Source organism: Centrocercus urophasianus, unplaced genomic scaffold, assembly GCF_019232065.1.
Source record: "Centrocercus urophasianus isolate 14NV4802_14NV808 unplaced genomic scaffold, USGS_Curo_1.0 seq_22, whole genome shotgun sequence".
NCBI classification, from domain to species: Eukaryota; Metazoa; Chordata; class Aves; order Galliformes; family Phasianidae; genus Centrocercus; species Centrocercus urophasianus.
This window is the reverse complement of record NW_024884778.1, coordinates 6,606,324-6,625,507: the sequence shown is the minus strand read 5'-3', so window position 1 is coordinate 6,625,507 and position 19,184 is coordinate 6,606,324. Positions and strand designations below refer to the sequence as shown.

General features: G+C 44.1%; 1 protein-coding gene across 3 annotated transcripts in view; it reads right to left on the bottom strand.

The window, feature by feature from the left end:
- The window catches only part of CADPS (calcium dependent secretion activator), a 173,076-nt gene that overhangs the window by 48,980 nt on the left and 104,912 nt on the right, over window positions 1–19,184 (bottom strand). For 2 of the 3 annotated variants that reach the window (XM_042823751.1, XM_042823752.1), the window contains exons 13-17: window positions 18,894–19,081; window positions 9,465–9,566; window positions 8,595–8,658; window positions 7,854–7,977; window positions 5,395–5,463 (exon numbers count right to left, since the gene is read on the bottom strand). In XM_042823751.1, coding sequence (XP_042679685.1) covers window positions 5,395–5,463; window positions 7,854–7,977; window positions 8,595–8,658; window positions 9,465–9,566; window positions 18,894–19,081 — 547 coding nt within the window. The remainder of the gene's footprint in view (window positions 1–5,394; window positions 5,464–7,853; window positions 7,978–8,594; window positions 8,659–9,464; window positions 9,567–18,893; window positions 19,082–19,184) is intronic. The other variant, XM_042823750.1, reaches the window with a different exon arrangement.

Here is a 19,184-nt window from a genome sequence, read left to right as displayed (position 1 = left end):
AAAAATGTGTGGTTCCTGATCGTTTCCAGCTCATTTAATTATTTTCAACTTGGAATTCTAGTGGCTTTTATATTCTGGGTTGAATCATATATAAAAACTTGCCAGCTCTATCAAATATGTTACTTGCTATTCCAAATGTTAGAATACTGCAATCAGGACTTGACCCATCTGTCATATAGTTTACAATATCAGCATAGGAAAAATTCAAAGAAAATAGCCTTTCCTTTTACATGCACTCAGAGAATAAATTATGTACTGTGAATATATTAACACAATAGTTTCTATTACATTTAATAACAGTTTTTAGCAGCACAGTGACTATTTTTAATAATTCCATTTGCAAAGAATCTGGCATATTTATCTGGACATTCTATTGCCAAAAGTCCTTGCCATTTTGATTGCATTTTCCAGCGGGGAAAAAAAAAAACGGGTTGGCTTGTGCAAAGTAGATTTCTGATTGCTTTTAAATCTCACAGAATTACAACACTTATCAGAGCATAATAAAGAATATCTGAGTAAGCCATTACTTAAAGAGTACAAGTTAGGTTTGTTCCTTCTCTCCATACACAGAGGTACACACGTACACGAACACACATACAGTGCACACATGCACACACACACTTTTAGTCTTTTTAGATATGCAGTGATTTAATTCAGACTCATAGATTCAAGCTTCTGGTTTTGGGGTGTTTTTTTTGTTTTTTGTTTTTTGTTTTTTTGGTTGCTTTCTGATAGCAAATACGCAAATCTATTTGCTTATCAATGGAGTCACCCTGATCTATGATCAGCGTTTACCCAGGCTGGTTCTGTCCCCAGAAATAATACCTCTCAGCCTCAGGTGACAAAAATATCTGTTCTTTGGGCACTGGGCTAATGACTTCCAGCCTAATTTGAAACATAAGCAAGGAATCAATTTGATTACTCACTGATGGCTGCTGGGCAGAACAGGTAATGCTTGGAAAGGAGATTTTGCCGCTGGCCTCCAGCAACTCCACGCCCCATCGCATCTCTGTGTACCACGACCCGAAATTGCCCCTAAAAGTGAGCCCACCTCTGTGCCACCAACCACCAAAACACTCATGCTGAAAGAGAGAGGTGCTACCATGGGCCCCAGTGGTGAACATTTCAGCCCCCAATGACATCCAGCCCCCGCAGTGTCAAATTGGCCTGACTTGTGCAAGTGTTTTCTGCCCCAGGGAAAAGTCAGGAGCAGAGAAGGATGAGGAGGAAGCAGCAAGAGCTGCTGGTGAGATCTGAATGCATCGTTCACTAAGATTAAAGGCAGGAGAAGCTTATTCCTCTCTAACAGCCTGGCAAAGGGCTTCTCTAAAGCACTCTCCTGGACAAATTTGCGCATGAGACTGCATTTTACACCTCTGCCTGATACTTGCAAATACAACAGATGCAGAAACCTGAGTTACTTGGCAAGTAAGAGTTTTGGGGTTGTATGGTGTGCTTTAGCTTGCAGTGAACATAACAGTTGTATTATAAAATCAGTGCTACTTTGGGAATGCGTGTTCCATAAAATTCATTGCACGCAGACCACAATATATTCCAACTATGCATTTCTCACTCAGCACTGTGGTCTTTGTGAGATGGAAGGGCTAACACAACCACAACGCTGAGAATTAAACCTCAACAAGCAAGCACTAGCGTTGGCTTTCCATATTTCTCACAAGCACAGCTACCAACTCTGTGATTTCCCTGTAATAATTAAAAATATGAGCCCTGCCAAAGGCTTTGCTGTGTAAGTATTGTGTGCATCCATTTGTGAGCCAATCATGGCAATGATAGAGTTGCTGTTCTCAAGATAACGATAAAGAATAATGGACACAGCCCAAGGAGAAGGCGAAACAGCCTTTATTATCCTCATGAAATGATTCATGGGTGCCTGAAAAGGACTTCAGTGATGATAACTTTTTTCTCTTAAACCAAGATGCGCAATTAAGAAAAATTCATCAAAAAGGTTTTTTCAACTTAGAAGGAGACTCAGCTCTCAAAATTCAACATACTGAAATGAGAACCTCCTGACTTTCTGGTAATTATTCAGCTTGGTGATGAGTTCTTGCACATCTGAATTCTACCTCATGCCTCAGGCAGCAAGTTGCTCTGCGGTTGGTAAGAACCTTGTAGAAAGAATGCCGCAGAGCAGATCACTGCGACCCCTGAAGCTCTAGTAACAACTCTGATGCTGCTCCAAACATGTTTTATGAAGGGCAAGACAGAAAAGCTAGCAATTTGCCTAACAGCTCTCTGTTAAACCCAACTGAATGCCACCTCCAGGAACCAAACAAAGCAGCAGTTCAGTAGGCAGACAAATGCAGGTTGCAGTTATGTCTGGGCTACATCAGTAGTAAAATGTAAAATCTATTAATAACTTCAGTCTCCATTCCTGCCTCAAAGACTAACATTTTCCTACCTTTTGCATCCATATTTATTTGGGAAATTTCATGTGGTTTTCTTGTTGAGCTTTGTGCATTATCACAGTTGCTGGGGTGACTGCTGAGTGATGGATGAGCTGATAAATCCCATGGCACCTCCTCTTATCCCAGGTTAGCGTAACAAACAGGCAGGTCAACCCCTACAGTTCCAGCACACTTGCTAAATATTGCAGATACATGGAACTCCCCAGGCTGAGATTCAGAAATAGGAAACACGAGTGATGCTTTTCATCCCCAAGGGTACCACAGGACTTTCTTTTACAGAGGCCAAAACCAAGTCACTATAAGAGAAGTAGTAAAAACCTAAAAACCCAAGTCTTACACTAAACACAACAAATGGTCAAGCTGACAACTGTCACTATGGCTGGCACCAGCTCTAAGGCTGCCTGCACTCAGCTCCAGCAGGGTGAAGTGGCATTCATGGAAATGGGATCCCTCACTGGCTATGAACTCCAATGCAGTGCAGTGCACTCCTCAGTTCCCGTGCTTAGGGGAGAAGTCACTTTTCTCCAAAAGAAAAATGGATTCCCAACGGACATGAATATGCAGACCAAACACTTATTATAAAGCTGTTAGTTTTGTCTGATCAGTAATTAAAACAACCCACTAATCTTTAATTAATGGTTTATAGTTCTGTTTAGTGTTCTGTTTTAAATCCATACTTGCAGGTGGGGAAGATTACAATTTTTTTCACGTGAAAGGAGAATGAAAGATAACATCTGTGTGTTTAAGTTGCTTTCATTATCTTATTTTTCATCCTTGCTTTCGGCAAAACAAATAAAAAATCAGGTCAAAACTTACTCACTTTTGACTCCACTTTATCCGAGGAACTGATTTCAAGTTGAATCCTCCTGACACTGCTCAAAGCTTTTTCATTTAAGACACTGGGAGAATTGTGGGCACAGAGCAGGGCAGCCACATCCTACCGTGTCCCTTTACTCACTCTGAGCTTTGAGAAGCAGTTGTATTTTTAAACAAACTGGGCCTAGACATGCCCTTTTCAATTCCTAACCCTGACACGTGTGACAAGCCTTAGCCAGCAAGAGAGATGCCCAGTGCAAGAATTGTGCCTAGCACACAACAGCCCACTGCAGCCACTGGAAACAGCTGTGCTTGCAATGGTTATATCTGCAACTTCTGGACCTGTACCTCTTGTAGTTGCAGAGAAGAATTAATCTTCATTTCCCAAATACTCGTTTATCAAAATTGGTATTAGCGTCATGCTCTAGATTCAGAGTCAAATTTGACTGCAGGGGTCTGGGGAAGCTGGGGCAGAACAAACCCAGCCCCTCGTGTGGCCTTTTAAAAGCAATTTCCCTTTGGTAACAGCTGGAATCCAACCAATCCTTTTTTTCCTCCCCTCACATAACACAACAATCTACTCACAAAAAGGGATGAACAGTTCAGGTTTTAAGGACTTTCAAACCAGGACTGTGGCGTACAACAGAAACAAGAACAGGGGGCTACAGACCTCCAAAACCCCTTCTGAAGAGACAGGCACTTCAGGCACTTTGGTTTGTGCTGAACCTTTGCCTCACCACATGTCACCACAGGTTATAAACAAGAGACAAACAAGACTTCTGTCTGATCGGATCATTTGTTACACATTAACAATAAAATTGAAAACAAAACAAAACAAAACAAAAAAACCAAACCAAACCAAAAATCAAACCAATTCTCCCAGTAGGGCATAAAACAGAAGTTATGAAAACCAAAAATGAACGTTAGTTTCATCAGAAATGTGCCTGCTGGGTGTGGTAAGTTAATGGCCAGCTCACCAACGTTTCTGCACCAAAAATGAGCTGCAGTTCTTTAGGAAAATAAGATACTTTCCTTTTACAAAGGCTAGGTTGTCCACTAAAACTGTCTCTTAAGAAGAAACTCTATTGCTATAAGGTACTTCTAATCTACAGTCTATTCTAAGGATGGAGACAAAAGAGGTTATGTAGACAGCACAAATTAACTCCTTAAGTATCAATGCATCTCCATTTTCAGCCTGAAGGAGTACATATCTTAAGGAGCTATGAAAAACAAAATAAATATAACTTAACAGTCCTAGCAATTTATAATGCATATACAATTGTTCACCTGCATCCTTTTGATTCTCTATATGAAAGAGAGAAAGCAACAAGGAGAGAAAAGAGAGAAACAAGAACAGATAGGCAGGATTAATGAGCAAGTGGTCCGCACAGCCCCCCAGTAATGCGTGATATATGACATTTGAAAATAAGGTAAGTTGCCCCGTCTCGCCCCCCGCCCAGCAACGTGGTGTTACCAAAAGAATCTCCTTTCACAGAGGTGAAAGAGAAAGCTGTACCAATAGGAAATAGGAGAGCACGAGCTCTGCTGATGTACAGGGGCTCTCCGAGCAGCACCCGTGTCCCCTCCAGAGCTCAGCGGAGAGAAGCAACCCAAAAATCCAGGAGGAGAGCAAGTACAGCGCTTCCGCTTGAGAGAACGGCCAGGAGACATGTAAGAGCTGATGCACGCAGGAAGGACAGCCTCACATGATCTCATACGCAGGCTTCATCACAGATCGTGTACGCGGGAGAAGGGACGGCTTTTCCCCACGTCCTTTACCTGACTGCTAGCTCGTTTCTCCCCGGTGTAGCTGCTGCCCTTTGATTGTGTACCAGTGACAAGCACTTTACAAATTGGGGTTACATGGAAGCAAAGTAAAAATGCATTCAGGTCACAGACATAAAGAGTAACTGAAAAAACTTACAAACAGTCTGAGTTTATCACAAACAAATGGCTAAATCGTCTAACCTGTTTTAGGCTGATAAAAAGTGACTGGACTTCTCACACTGGGTTCACAGACAGAAGCAACAGACAAGCCAATGCTAAAAGACTTGAAGCAAGGAGAGTGAGTTTGTTTGGATCTGGACTTTCTCGAGGTAATGAGAACAGAGAGAGTGAGGACAGCATGGAGAGGAGGGTGGTAGGTACTCACGAATGGTTAAATCCATCACTTGAGAGGCCAAGCAGAAGACAGGATGCTCATACATTTCTCTCTTTTTCCCTATAAAAGAGGATTTGGGCATGCAAGAGGCTTAGGTCAGAGGTAAAGAGGTTATAAGGTTATAGGTCAGAGGAAAACTTCATATCAGGTTAAAAGGAAAATAGCCGCAGAGTATTTTGGGATACATACAGGATAAAAGGAAAAAAAAAAAAAAAAAGGAAAAAAAAAGGGTTAAATTGGAGATCTACTGGATTAACCATTCAGCATGCCCATGAGTCACAAGATAGGTTGTGACCATGACTCTAGAGGTTTGTTCAGAATTGTTTGCAAGAATATGATCAAAACGTCATGAATAGAGGGAAATAGATTTTCACTGGTTTAAGGCTCCGAGATACTAAGGATTTCAGCCTTCAGTATCTAAGGCTTTCACAGGTATTTCTTCATAAACATAGCCTTGAGCACTGCTGCCACTGATTCTGTTTTCCACCTCTGACAAAACTCTTGTCAACACGTGGCTATTCAAACGTCAGCATTCGAAAGCAAGATTTCAAAACCACGCACAGCATCCAGAGATGCACCTCACCGAGGCAAATTTGTTCTTTGCTCTTCTAAGCAACTATTGGAACACACAGTGGACTATGCTCATGAGAGAAAACCTGATGCATGCAGCTGGTGGATGTTGGGTTGTTTGAACTAACAAGCCCAGCATGCTTTGAAATTGGTGTTACAACCACTTTTATAGAAACAGGATAAAAAAGTGGCTGTGGCCAATCAAGGATAAAGGAGGAGAAAAGCAGAAGAGAGCAGGTAGTGTGGAATGAACTATTTCCCTGAAAAGGTAGCTGGAAAAAAAATGCGTTGCTTCAAAGTATTCCCAGACCTAAAAGTCACAGTGCAAAAAAGAGGGCAGGTAATTAACACAACCAAGAAGAATTGAGGCACAAAAGGAAAAGTACACACTAACTGTTCTACTTTGGAAATGAATGCATTTTTACTTACAGATCATAAAGTTTGTTTTTGCATAGATTTATCTGAAAGAAGAGAGCAAATCTTACCAACGAGTTAGTGATATTTACACAGAGAACCTAAGGGAGCCAGCACTGGGTAGAAGCATCCATCAACAGAAAAGCTGCTTTTGATTCTCAGTCCTTCTCCAGCCTCTCAAACATATTTAAACATTGCATTTTACAGAATACACCAATTAAAATATCCTGTGAAGTTGAGTACTTTGATAAATTGCCTGATAATGCAGTGCTTATGGAACCTTCATTCCTTCTCTATTTTAGTCACTCATTACCAAGTCAAGAGTTGATAAACATCCTTTTAGTGCCCAATTCTTAAGTGTTTCTCACTGGATGCATAACAATGAATTCATTACCACTGGCACACAATTCGCATCGTTAGACAGAAAAAAAAAGATGGAAAAAGAGAGGACATGTCATGTACAGAACCTGGACAATTTGTCATACAGCAACCCAATTTTCCACGTAAACAAGAACTAAGAAAAGATCAGAGGGAGCCGTTTTTTTCCTCCTCTCAATATTGTCCCAGAGGCATACAGTGATAATCTCAGCTGTAGGAAAGCTTCACATCACACATAACAGAAACCCAAAGTCTAGAGCAGAACATACCATTCATCTGGAACATATGGGTTTAAGCACTTGCAAACTCGGATACAGTTGGGTAGGAGTTTCAAGTTGGGAACAGCAGCCCACAAAGGTAGCAACATAAACTGATCAACACGTAAAGAACTCCCGGATCAGAGAGCTTCAGCTGACACGTGTCCTCCAGCAAGCTTTAAAATGTCTTTTTGATGGCTACATGTGTCTCTGGTCACTGGTTATTATTCTCCCATAACTTAAAAGGTCAATAATATCAGCTATGCCGGATTTAGAGTGACAAGAAAGAAATCTGATGCAAGCACAGGACCAACTGATCAATGACTGCTATGCACAGTGCAAAGACAAGGAAACACTCCCAGAAAAAGACATTTTAAATCGGCTACAAATGATTAAGCACAGATTAAACAGCTTTTCAGCTTCTTATTTTTCATTTGCTTCCTGAACTCCACTGTCACAAACAATTAGCTGCACTATACCTTCAGCTGCAAAGATGACAACCCAAGTATTTCTCAATTTGTTCTTCAAACCACTACGTGAGTCTGAATGATACACCACTGGCCAAATGCACTAAACGTATTAAAAAAAAAAAAAAAGCTACAGTTCCTTTTAACTGCTCCCCCTCTTTTTTTTCCAGAAAAAAAAGAAATGTTTTACACAGTTTTCACTCTTAACTGCTTCAAAAGCAAACATCACAAAAATGATTCATAATCACATCAGTTTTATTGACAAGTGAATAAATAGCAAATGAGTTTCTTTCAAATAGCTCCCAGCCACAGTTGCCACCTAGAAATATAACAAAATTGTAATTTCACAAAGAAAGAGCCTTACCTTCAATTTTGGCATACTCTGATAGTCGAGTATAATTGACTAGAGCTGCTTGCTCCAAGCATTTACGGATGACTGTTTTTACCTCCTCTTGAGGGACTGGAGTAACTATGTCTTTCATCAGAACCTTGACACAAGAAAATCTGATTTGTTGTGGCATCAGGCACACATAACTGTTTTTTCTCCAAGCCCAACAAGCACATCTGTTTCTGCCCCAGTGCTGCGTGGCTTTCGGGGTAAGCACACAATAGGCAGAACCCACGACAGGGTCACCTTGGCCAGACTGAGACGTGGGACCTACCCTTTCCCTAGCATTCCCTGTCTCTATCCCTATCATATGTCATGCTCCAAAATCTTCCCATTTCCTAGGGCAAGACATTAAGATTTATCCCAGCTTCCCCAAGGCTGGATAAAGTTTGCACTTCTGATGATTTGGGCTCATGTCTGGGCTTCGCTGCACAGGTTAACAACAAGGCATTGCTTGTAAGGGTCTGCAGCATGAATGCTCATCAGAGAGAGCTAGTCCTTATGCAGGCACAGGTATCACCTGCACTGGTGGTAAGGGCCATGCTGCACCTGGCCTCCAAGCTGAAGCAGGAGAAATCAACAGTCCCATCTAGTATTTCAATATCAACTACCAGAATTAGACATCCTCTGCAAAACAACAGTTCCTTAAGCTCTACTGGATGGAAAGATTTACAAATGCAAGTAATTTTAACTACTCTTTGTCATTTTTATGCTTACCCTTTCCAGCAGCGATAGAGTGGCTTTTAGCGCACCTTCTGGACGGCCAAATGGAAAGCAGTACCTAGAAAAATCACAGCATGTTAACATCAGACCAGGTGTGTCAATCAACATTTCCAGTGCTATGAATATGCTTTCCCACATATGTTCAAGCAATTCTCTGGTCCCGATCTTAGTGTTCCTTCCACTGAGTAATTTTCAGAAAGGGCTCATGGTGCAGATGGAAGAAAGCAAGACAGAATTAGGGGCAGTGGGGAAAGTCAGCTAGTTTTAGTTTATTAAATCTTGGTGTTGCCTGGGGAGTTTTTAGGCCTCCTAAGGAAGAGTTAACCCTCATCTCCTTGTGAAAATAAAACAAAGCTCCAGCTATTTCCAGAGGGAGACCCAGGTTCAAGGGGCTCTGGCACAGACCCTGTGTGCCAACCCATGTCACCCACCCGCATGTGCAACAGAATGAAGCTGGTGTGCTATAGGGGCATCTTATCCTTTTTAAGGAGGGTAGGATCTGTCTTTTCTGTAATATCGACATCCCTGAAGAAAGCCCTGCTCTTCTGTATGCTAGTAAATATAAATGGCTAATAACTGAGAACAGAAATAAGACAATAGGGGTTAAATTTTAGAAAAAAATCAGCATTACTCTGCTTACAGAAGCAAGACGGTTTGAAATACCCTTTTAAAGGTTATTTCTTTCAAGGCACTCTCCAGATAGAAACACGCTGCAGTGCAAGCATCACTGCCCTGCTCAGGTCTGTGCTGCTTATGCAAGATTCCTGCAGGCATTCAAAACCTGCCTTTTGGCTTTCCAGATTAAAGGAGTGAATTTGGAGGAAATCAGTTCTCTCCCATTCAACCTCGAGTCTCTGCCTTTACCTAAAGTGAGTGATCTGATTCTCCAGAAGCACACGCAGCCGCTCCTTGATCTCTTCAAATCGCTCTTTCTCATCCACGGTTACCGTTCCTATCCCATCCGGCCTGAAGGAGAAATGCCATGAATGACTCAGACTCCACCTCACGACCCCAGGAAATCATCTGCGCAGCAAAGCACATGCTGCAGGTTGGGACACAGATGTCACCAGCCATTAGACCCAGGACAGAGCAAGCTGAGACGCAGCAGTCACAGCAGCACAACCGCAAAGGTATCAGAGAGCAAGAAAGCAAAAAATACCCCCCTCTCAGAATGATAATCTGTATATGGACACCCCCTCCCAACACCCTCCCGTATTTTTTTTCTGTGACAAAAAAGCCTGAAAAATACACGAAAAACCAGAATCCTTTCTTACACATAGGTATACAACAAGGAGCGCAACGCCAGCTTTCACAGCGGGATTGGGCTCATTGCTGGCAAAACGCGGACTTAATTTCTGCAGAAAAATTCAGCCGTTAATTTAACATAATTCACAGCATTAGGAATATTGACAACAAGCTTCTATACGAACAGAATGTAAAATTCTGTGTCACTGAATCAACTTATTACAATAATTTCTTGAAGTCAACCGTCTTCAATATATTCTGCCGAAATGTACCTTAAAAGCGGTAAGTATTTTTTACCTGAGTGATAACAACGAACAGGTTTTATCACAGAATTTCAGGGAGAATTTGCTACACCCTGGCATTTGCTGCGTGCACAGGACTGCATTGTAAGACCTCAGGCACTGGGTCTGCCTCGGGCGCTCCTCATCCATCCGTCACCGAGCACAGTGTGCACCGAGCACTGCTACGGCTCTCCCAGGCTGGGACGCGTGTCCCCATGCTCCCGTCCTCCTGCCACAGACCCAGCTGTGAGCAGCCATGCCCTCTTTTTCCCTGCACCCAGATGGCAAATCGCACGGTGGAGCAGCGCGGGCAGAGGAGCCTAATCCATCACCAAAGGGCTCGGTGTGCCAGACAATCGGCAGCACCGCTTCCCAGCCCTGATGAGCAAAATCTGCAGATCTGTGTACTCCTGGGCAACTCCGCTGGCACAGGCGCTCTTTAGGTAATGTAAGGCGTCTTAAAATTGAACAAATGTTCTTACTTAAAGGCCTCCTCCAGTGTTCGGCTTAAGCTGCATAAATCCTCAGTACTAGACTGGTTCGGCTATACAAAAGACTTGGCAAGGGATTACAAAGCTTCTAATGAACCTCCTGTCAGGGGTTAATTGGTTGGCTTTATTTTCCTCTTAAAGAATCAAAGGCCCTAAACTTAAAATAAAAAAATACACAACACAAAAATAAAACCCTGTAAAAATGAAAAGCAATAAAATCTGTACCATCTCTTCTCCTTGACCCCATATTTAGAAAGTTCTCAGCATTACAAGTACAAACTCTGATATTCCAGTACAAGTGAACACAATTAAAACATTTCAGGAGAGTAACCAGCAAGCCTTATATGATGTTGACTGCATATTCTTAAAGCATTGTGTTAAATAAAATTCAAAACACGGAAAGAGAAAAAACGCTTGAGTATCAGGGCTTGTACTTAAATTCAAACAGAATTTCATCAGAAATTGTTATTTGATTATTTGCCAAATTCAGTTGTGCATTAAGGAAAAAAAAAGGGAAAAAGATTTAGGCTAAAACTTGGATAAAATGTCTCATCTAGGGAACGCATTTCATAAACATTTTTGGAAGCATGGATCTGGTCTCATTAGTACCTAATTAGGAATAGTTATTTTGAAGAAATGAGCAAGCCACGGGGGGAAAAAAATTAAAAAAAAAAAAAAATTAGACATTGAGCAGAAATTAATGTCTGAAGATGCTCAATATATTTTTCTTCCCAAATTCCATCAAGCAGTTGATACTCTGACAGAGATACCCCTGCTTTTTGTTGTGCTGTGCACCTCGCAGTGCCTGGTTTGCTCCCAAGCAAATGACTCGGGGCAGGCTGTGATACACTCTGTACATGAAGGGCAGGGCTGAATCCCTCGTCTGACTTTTGGCACTCCTGTACCCGCGACAACCGGCGGTGTCACTGGGTTAATTGTGTCAGCGCTGACAAACGAGGCAGTGAAAGCCACCCACGCTGGCAGCGATTTGCTGATGGACTGGAAACGGTCTGAAAGTTATGTTACCCTTTGCTGGGTCAACAGCTTCCAACAGGGAGACTTATCGCCAGGGCACCTGGGTGGGTCTAGGTGAGGTCTGCTGCCCCAGCAGACAGTGCTTATCTGAGGAAGGGCTGCTTTTAAGACCACCATTAGCCCTAAAAGACATACTGAAGGGATTGAACTGGAAGCAAAGCACAGTAATGTGAGAACCGCAGCAGTGACTGGGCATCCCGCTGCTGGTGCTGGTTGAGGCAGGGTCAGCACATGTCTGACCACGCAGGCGGGCCGCAGCCCTCCCACACGACTCATACCCTCACTGCACGTGAAGGGCCCGTGTTTCATCAGAAACAAGCACGTAAGGAACAGTGCAAACACCTGATGTGCCACCACTGTCCGCGGCCTGCTTTCACAGCACCAGACCCACGTGAGGAGGCATGGCGGGCTTTGGAGAACAAAGACCAGAAGCAAACAGCCCTGCCTTCAGCTATGGTGACCCTTGGCCCCCACAGCCCATGGCCAGCAGACAGCATGTGGCACGAGGAAGGAGAGTCCATCCCACTGGAGGCCCCACACAAGCCCCACACACAAGCGGCGCGCAGCTCCCCTGGATCATGCTCCAGCAAACTTGAGACAAGCTACAGGTCAGCCGTAGCCATTTTTGGAGCAGCGCGGATGTCTGGAAGGGCCTGCCAGGAGAGAGCCATCACCACTGCAAGGACTCCCTTTCTCACCCAGCTGTGGACTATATTGCATCTGACATGATGAGCATCTCTCGAATCTACCTTTCAAATTTTCGGCAAACCATTTTCTCACTGTCCTTCACAAAGTTGACATTTTCGGCAGCATGATAGGAAAGATGTCATGTCGGCTGCTTTTCAAGTTGTTGTCACAGTGGTTAGCACCAGTTCTGTCATCTTTGCTTTCCTCACAATCCCCCATCTTGAGCCATGTCACAAATAATAATACTTCCCATGTTTTTGTCAAATTTCAAATACTATCACCCAGCTGCACGTCTTCGGATTTACTAGTTATGTTAATCTTGTTGCTCATCTTCTCAGAAGCTGAAGCATTAGGAACTCATTAATTAGTGACAAATGCAGGATATACATAGAACTGGAAAAACACCACCGAAAGCCTTGCACTTAATTTATTAGCTGGATAATTTTAAAACCTAATTAAATATGCAAGTCAAATATACTTTGAAAATGCTATCTTTTTGAGGGAACATATTTATTTTCCCTTTGCAAGAACACAAAGGGTACGTAGCCTAGCATTTAAGATTCACTTCTGTGCTCTAGACAATTCCATTACATGGCTGATGGGGCTGAAAAAAATCCACAAGAGAAGTTCAGGTCTTACCAACTTGTTCCTGATGCTTATTGGTGATTTCATTTTTAACAGTGATCTCCAGCTCAACCTTTACATTTGATATCTTATCTGATGGGCAGAAGCACCGACTCCTCCAGCAAGCAGCATTTCTGCAGCAAGGCTGGCTAAAACACAGCCAGAGGAAACGAATGCGCTCACACAATCTTAAACCGCATCCTTGTAACAGCGAGCTAAGCAGGGATGGGCAATGAGAAAAAAGCAAAGTGGTGAAGAATAGTTCTGTATGTACATGATTTGTGCAGAGCCACATATGACAAAATGAGTCTGAACCTATGGGGTCAGGTCTGCAAACAGAACAAACATCACCATCTAAATGGGGACACCAGTTCATCTGATTCTCTACAGCTCACGGATACTCAAGGTGTGTGCCATAAGTTGTGGGCAGAAAGGGAAGCAGAAGGGCAAAAAAGGCAAGAAAAATAAATAAGGAAATTTTTAATTATAAGTAAACAAGTTTCGAATCACTCCTTCTGCTGCAGATTCATTATCTTGGCTCAAAACTAGTCAATTCCCAATGTAAATATTTCACACGAAAAGTTTTAAATGCTGCTTTCCCTATTCCTCATTGTTTTTAAGTTATAAACCACGAAAATAACAACACCAACAAAGCAGGTGGTGAAATTAAAAAAAGGGGCTGCAATTTAAACAGCGAAAACGATAGTCCTTGTTTAGCTTGGACGGTTTGTGCAAATTCCAGGGTTAATTATAAATTATAATTAGGACCTGTGATCCTAAGGCCACTGCTTTATTCTTCTAGCCCCGCCTCCCCCCATGCCCTTTTCTAATTATACCCAGTGCCCCCTGGGCTAGTTATGCTGCTAAAACAAATATATCAAAATGATTTTTAACAAAGACTAATATATGAAGCAATAGCATGCATTTGTATGCAATTATAAATATACAGTATAGCTCCAGTGGGTTAATCTCTTTGACATAAGCCTGTACGAAATACCATGGAGGCTCACGAATGAAAAGACAGATCATCTTTTACACCTTTTATGTTTAACTTGTCTACACTTTTTCTACTGGGGAAAATATTGCTTACACGTAGCAAACAGATCTTTGCACGCACTGTGAGCCCTGGCATTCACAGCCAGCGAAAAAAAAACAATGTCAAAAACTGATGCAAATAATTTGATTTTTTAAGTAACAACTCAAATATAAAACACGTGCTGCCTTCAGCTCCCTTGCTGCTTGCCAGGTGCAGCACATATGAGCCATGCAGTAAACACGGATGATTAGCGCCTTGGACAGCACGTGTCAGGATGGCTTTGGGAGGCTGCCTGGCAGGAGCTCACAGGGGGAACCGGTGCTGGGCCACGTCGGGATGCGGGACCACAGCTGAGGTCCTGCCTTCCTACATCGCCCCTAGCAAAGCCGACCTGAAAGATCCCACCTGGTTACACCCCTTGAAAAAGCTTATTCAGCCAACACCAGTTTGGCCCAATTTCTCCTGGGAATTCACACCGGCTGAAAGCCCTTTGTTTGGCTCATTCTGCCGCCCGCTCTCCTTCCCTCCATGCCGCTGCAGGTGCGAGCCGCTCCGTCCTCCCAGCCCGCCTTCCTCGTGCTCCCGCTCCCTTCCACGCCAGCGCCAAGTCACGGCTCATCGCTTCCCATGTGCCATCCACACCCCCGACGCCGCGCGGCTGAACCGAATGGCTTCTGAGCACTGCCATCCCACACCTATTGCAACGCATCACGTCAGCCCCGGCCGTGTGTCTGCCGGTCGCGGGCGATGCCGGATTGCATCCGACAGACGGCCGCCGCACACGCCGTGTCATTGCGGGGCTGGCGCGACACAGAGCCGACACCTAACGAGGGGTTACGGTGTTATGCCCTGTGAGGTCTGCAGGCAGGGCTGCTCATCTGAGCGCAGTGATGTGTTGATGTATTTAGCACTTCTCTCCCAGGACCAAAATGCGCTGTTTCGTTGGTTTGGTTTTTATTTTTAAAGTCGTGGTATGGAAATCTTGCCTTTATATGGGGTAGCCAGATACGTAATTAGAAAACAAAGGAAGAATGTATGAAAGTGTTACGCAGACTTTTTGATCATCCAAGGTCTGTGACAATAATGTTATTTCTGGTTTTATGCTCTAAAACACAGATCACAGAGGGAAGCACGGGTCACTGACATACCAGGAAACTTAGCAGGGAGACTTGGGGGTGTCAGGGCTTTGGGTAAAAGCCACTGAACAGCTCACCAAGAAGGATGCTATCAGATTGCAGGAGCTTCAGGCCAGCATCCTGATTTGGATAAGATCAACGTCTGCTAACACATAGCACACACATAATCAGTCTGTAAAAGACTCAGACTAGCAAGAGGACACAAAGCGTCCTTTTTGGTGCCAATCTGAGCATCTACAAAGAAAGTTAGACATGGAACTCTGCTTTCTTTAAACCACGCCAGTCCATTGCTTATGCTACTTTCTGCAGGACTGTTGGTAATGGAAAATGATAGCTTTAATGGTCCCAGGAGCACACAGACATCAGTAACCACACAGTCTGTGCTGTCGGTGTCCGAGTGATGCTACGCGTTCCTTGCATTTCATGCATGCATAGACATCAGAAATCATAAAACCTCACATAACAGCAGAATTTCACAAAGGCATCAGCGGTACCTGGTGGGCAAGACCCTGCTATGAAATCGCTGATGGCCACAGCAGTGAAAAGCCTTCAATTCGGCTGTGTAGCAAGTAAGGAGGGACCAGAAAATGCCCGAGTATTCGGCAGTGAGGGCTTTCCTGCCTCTGGCTCCTGCCTTTCCGACAGCCTGTGCACAGTACACACAGGTATCTGCAGGAGGTGAAACTCAGGACAAGCAATTTACATTTAACCACAGGTTTTTTATTCCAAAAAGGAAGAAATTGACAGAAAAACCAAGGGGACTGTCATGCAAATAGCAGTGATTTGCAGCCTTCTTTTGGAGAGATTATGTCGGGCTTTCAGGGCTCTGAATAAGCTACAGGAGCCCAAAGGGAGGCAAAAAAAAAAAAGAAACCCTATCTAAAGCACCACGGCTCCAAACCAGCCCCAAAATCGCATTGTGACCGCGTCACCTGCCGCGGCGGCGGGGTCAACCCGAAGCTGGAGGTGCAATGCCACCCGCTCCGCCCGGGCACGGCGGTGCCGGACAGGCGAGGCACCGCGCCCGCACTGCCGCCTGTCATCCTGTCAGCCCCGAGCTCCGGGCTGTCCCCGGCATCCGAGCGCCCCGCACCTCCCCGCTGACTGCGAGCGACTGTTGTCTCGCCGCCTGACCTTACACAAACGCGATGCAAACAGACAGCCCACCTCAGCTCCATCACTGTCTGCTGCTAATACAGGAGATTGATAGCCACATGAAATCAACTCCCCGCTCGACCTTCGGTGCTGGGTGGCATATTCTGACTGACAGCCAACCTCATTCCGGAGAAAATCAAACTATCCAACTTCTTCTCTCTCTCTTTTTTTTTTTTCTTCCCCCTGTCTAAAAAGTGAAGTAACTTCTTTTTATAAAGAAAATCAAATCAACACTTTCTCGGTTTTGACAGAGGAAAGCAGCCTTTGTTAAACAGAAAGACGCCTCCTAACTTGAATCCTCCCCCTGCACTGGGGCCCACGGATGCAGTGGTACCCGGTGTACAAGATGCTCCATCAGGCACAGTACTGCGTGCTGCACAGTCCCAAGCACGGGCATGCTCCCACCTCTACCAAATATACATGGGAAATTTTCTTCTATAGGTTGCTGGGCAGAATGTAGCCCCTGGCTAACCCTAGGCAATGGATGGGAATGGTATGTGGGAGGAAGGGATGCAGAAGAAAACCCAGCCCTACACACACTGTAATTGCCAGTAAGCACTGCAGGGATAAATACCGGCTTCTCTGTGCGCTCTGCCAGTCAGCTCTCAAATGCAGGATGTAAGTGGCCTAAACAGTGTTCCGAAAAGAAACCACGACTCTTCCACTCAGCCACTAAGATTTCTATTAGTAGAAATGAAAGAAAGGGAGTCATATTTTCTCCTGCGGACCTCCTGTGGTTCTCTGACTTCCTGATAGCAGACGTCACACCACCCAGTTTCTGTACCAAACTCTTCACCTGGCAAGAAGCACGATGCTGCAGCCCCAGCAGCCCTGAGACAACCAGGACATGGCCCGAACTGAGAGGGATATACCTCAGACATTTGGTTTGGACTCAGCCATCAGCTAGCCATAACTAAGATGGAGAAAAGCACACAGTTCCCTTCTTGCAATACTTTAATCAAATCTACCAGGCCAGCTTCACAGAGCTGCATGTTTGGAAGCACCTGACTGCGTCCCAGCAAAACACAACAGCATTCACTCACATCTCTGGGAACACATAGAGGCACAGCATGGAGTCTGCACATCCCATAGGGCTTAAGGCATCATGGCACCTTCAGATACATCCTGCCACTGACACAAGAAGAGGATGCTGAGCTCTGTTGTGCTGAACCCTGAGAAGAGCTACACCAAATAGCCATGACCAGCAGCCAACTTCCTTTTCATTACACAGCTCTGGAAAACAGGAGTTGGACCAGGTCCCATCTACAAACCAAGGGTCCACGTGCAGTTCCTTGAACACACCTGAATCACACCCGCCCCCAGTCCCTGCATGCCGCAGCCCCGCAGCCTGCCCAATGTGCTCGGTGACCAAGGAGCTCGCTGCCAACTACAACACACTGCTGTGCACTGCGCGTTTCGCTTACCTTTTTGGCTCTGGATTCGGCTGGGATTTGGAATCTTTCCTTTTTTTGGACTCCTTTTTGGAATCCTTTTTTGTCTCCACTTCAGCAGCGGAGGGCTGAGACACTTTGCCCCCCTCGCCGTCTGTGCTTGGCTGTGACCCGCCAAGCAACTGTGCCATGTGGTGGCTTTGGGGAATGATTGGGATGTGCGGGGGAGAGGCCAGCAGCACAAGTGGAAGAAACAGAAGAAAACATGAAATAAAAACCACAAAGCAAAAGAAAAGGAAACTAAACTGAAAGCAAATAAGTGACATCAAAGAACAATTGGCAAAGATGGAACAAACAAGTGAAAGAAACTCATAACTGAAAAAGAAACTAAGGAAGCAAAAACTTGGTTTCCATGACAAGATGTATGGAACTAACTGCAAAGCAAGTGGCAGACTTGCAACGTGAAACCTGGGCAATGTGTGTCATAATTCAGGATGTTATTTACCAGAGGGTTTATGAAAACATGTTATTATTTTATAACACTCTTTTCTTCAGCAGCATGTGCAGGATAGATACCAATATCTCCAAGTAGATAATGCAATTTAACGGGGGAAAAAAAGCAGAAAAAGAAGCTGCAACACGTTACAACAAAATAAATAGAAATGGAAAAAGCATAGCTCCACTCCCTGCCATCAAAGATTTCCCATATCTGAGAGAAAGGAAAGGGCTATTGCTTAAACTGAAATTCCTTTGCAATAGCAGCAATTCAAGGGCTGACGTCACACTGCTGATCAGACAGAGGTGCCTGAGGGCTTCAAGCACTTCTGAACACTGAAGTTTGATACTGCTGAAAATTTCATTGCTGCACCTTGTCAGATGCCCTTGTGCAGTAATTAAATCAATGCAGGATATTGCTTACGCCCATTACATTATATTCGACCCATGACTGTCACATGTACTTCAACTCCATCCTGTCCAGAACTGCATCTAGCAGGTGTCTGGGTAAGAAAGTTACCAACCTTCTTCTCTGGATCCTCTATGTGCATTTTTATTGCTTACATTAAACAAGCAATGAAACAAACAAACAAACCGACTATGCCACTAGAAGCGCTGCTGCCAAACATCCAGCGTGAAAACATATCCAAGGAAACCTATATCTGACAAAGTCATCCCTTGCTGGCAGGGAGCTGCTAGCCAAGAATAATTCCTTACCTGTTGCCATGAACATGTGATGCACAAAAGGCAAAGCTGTAGTGAAGTAAGGTGGGGTCAATCATAGCTCCGTTTTCTGCGCGCTCTAGCAAATCTCTGAGGTAGCAGAGATGTCTGTGACAGCCTCTCACTCCATTACGTGCACAATACTCATCTAGCACAAAGACCTGGCCAGGACTAAACCAGCCCTGTTTAGAAATAAAGAGACTTGATTTTAAATATAAGTTATTAAATACAAATGCTATCAGATTTGGAGGTGTAGTGGTCAACTGTTCTAATAAAGGAAATACA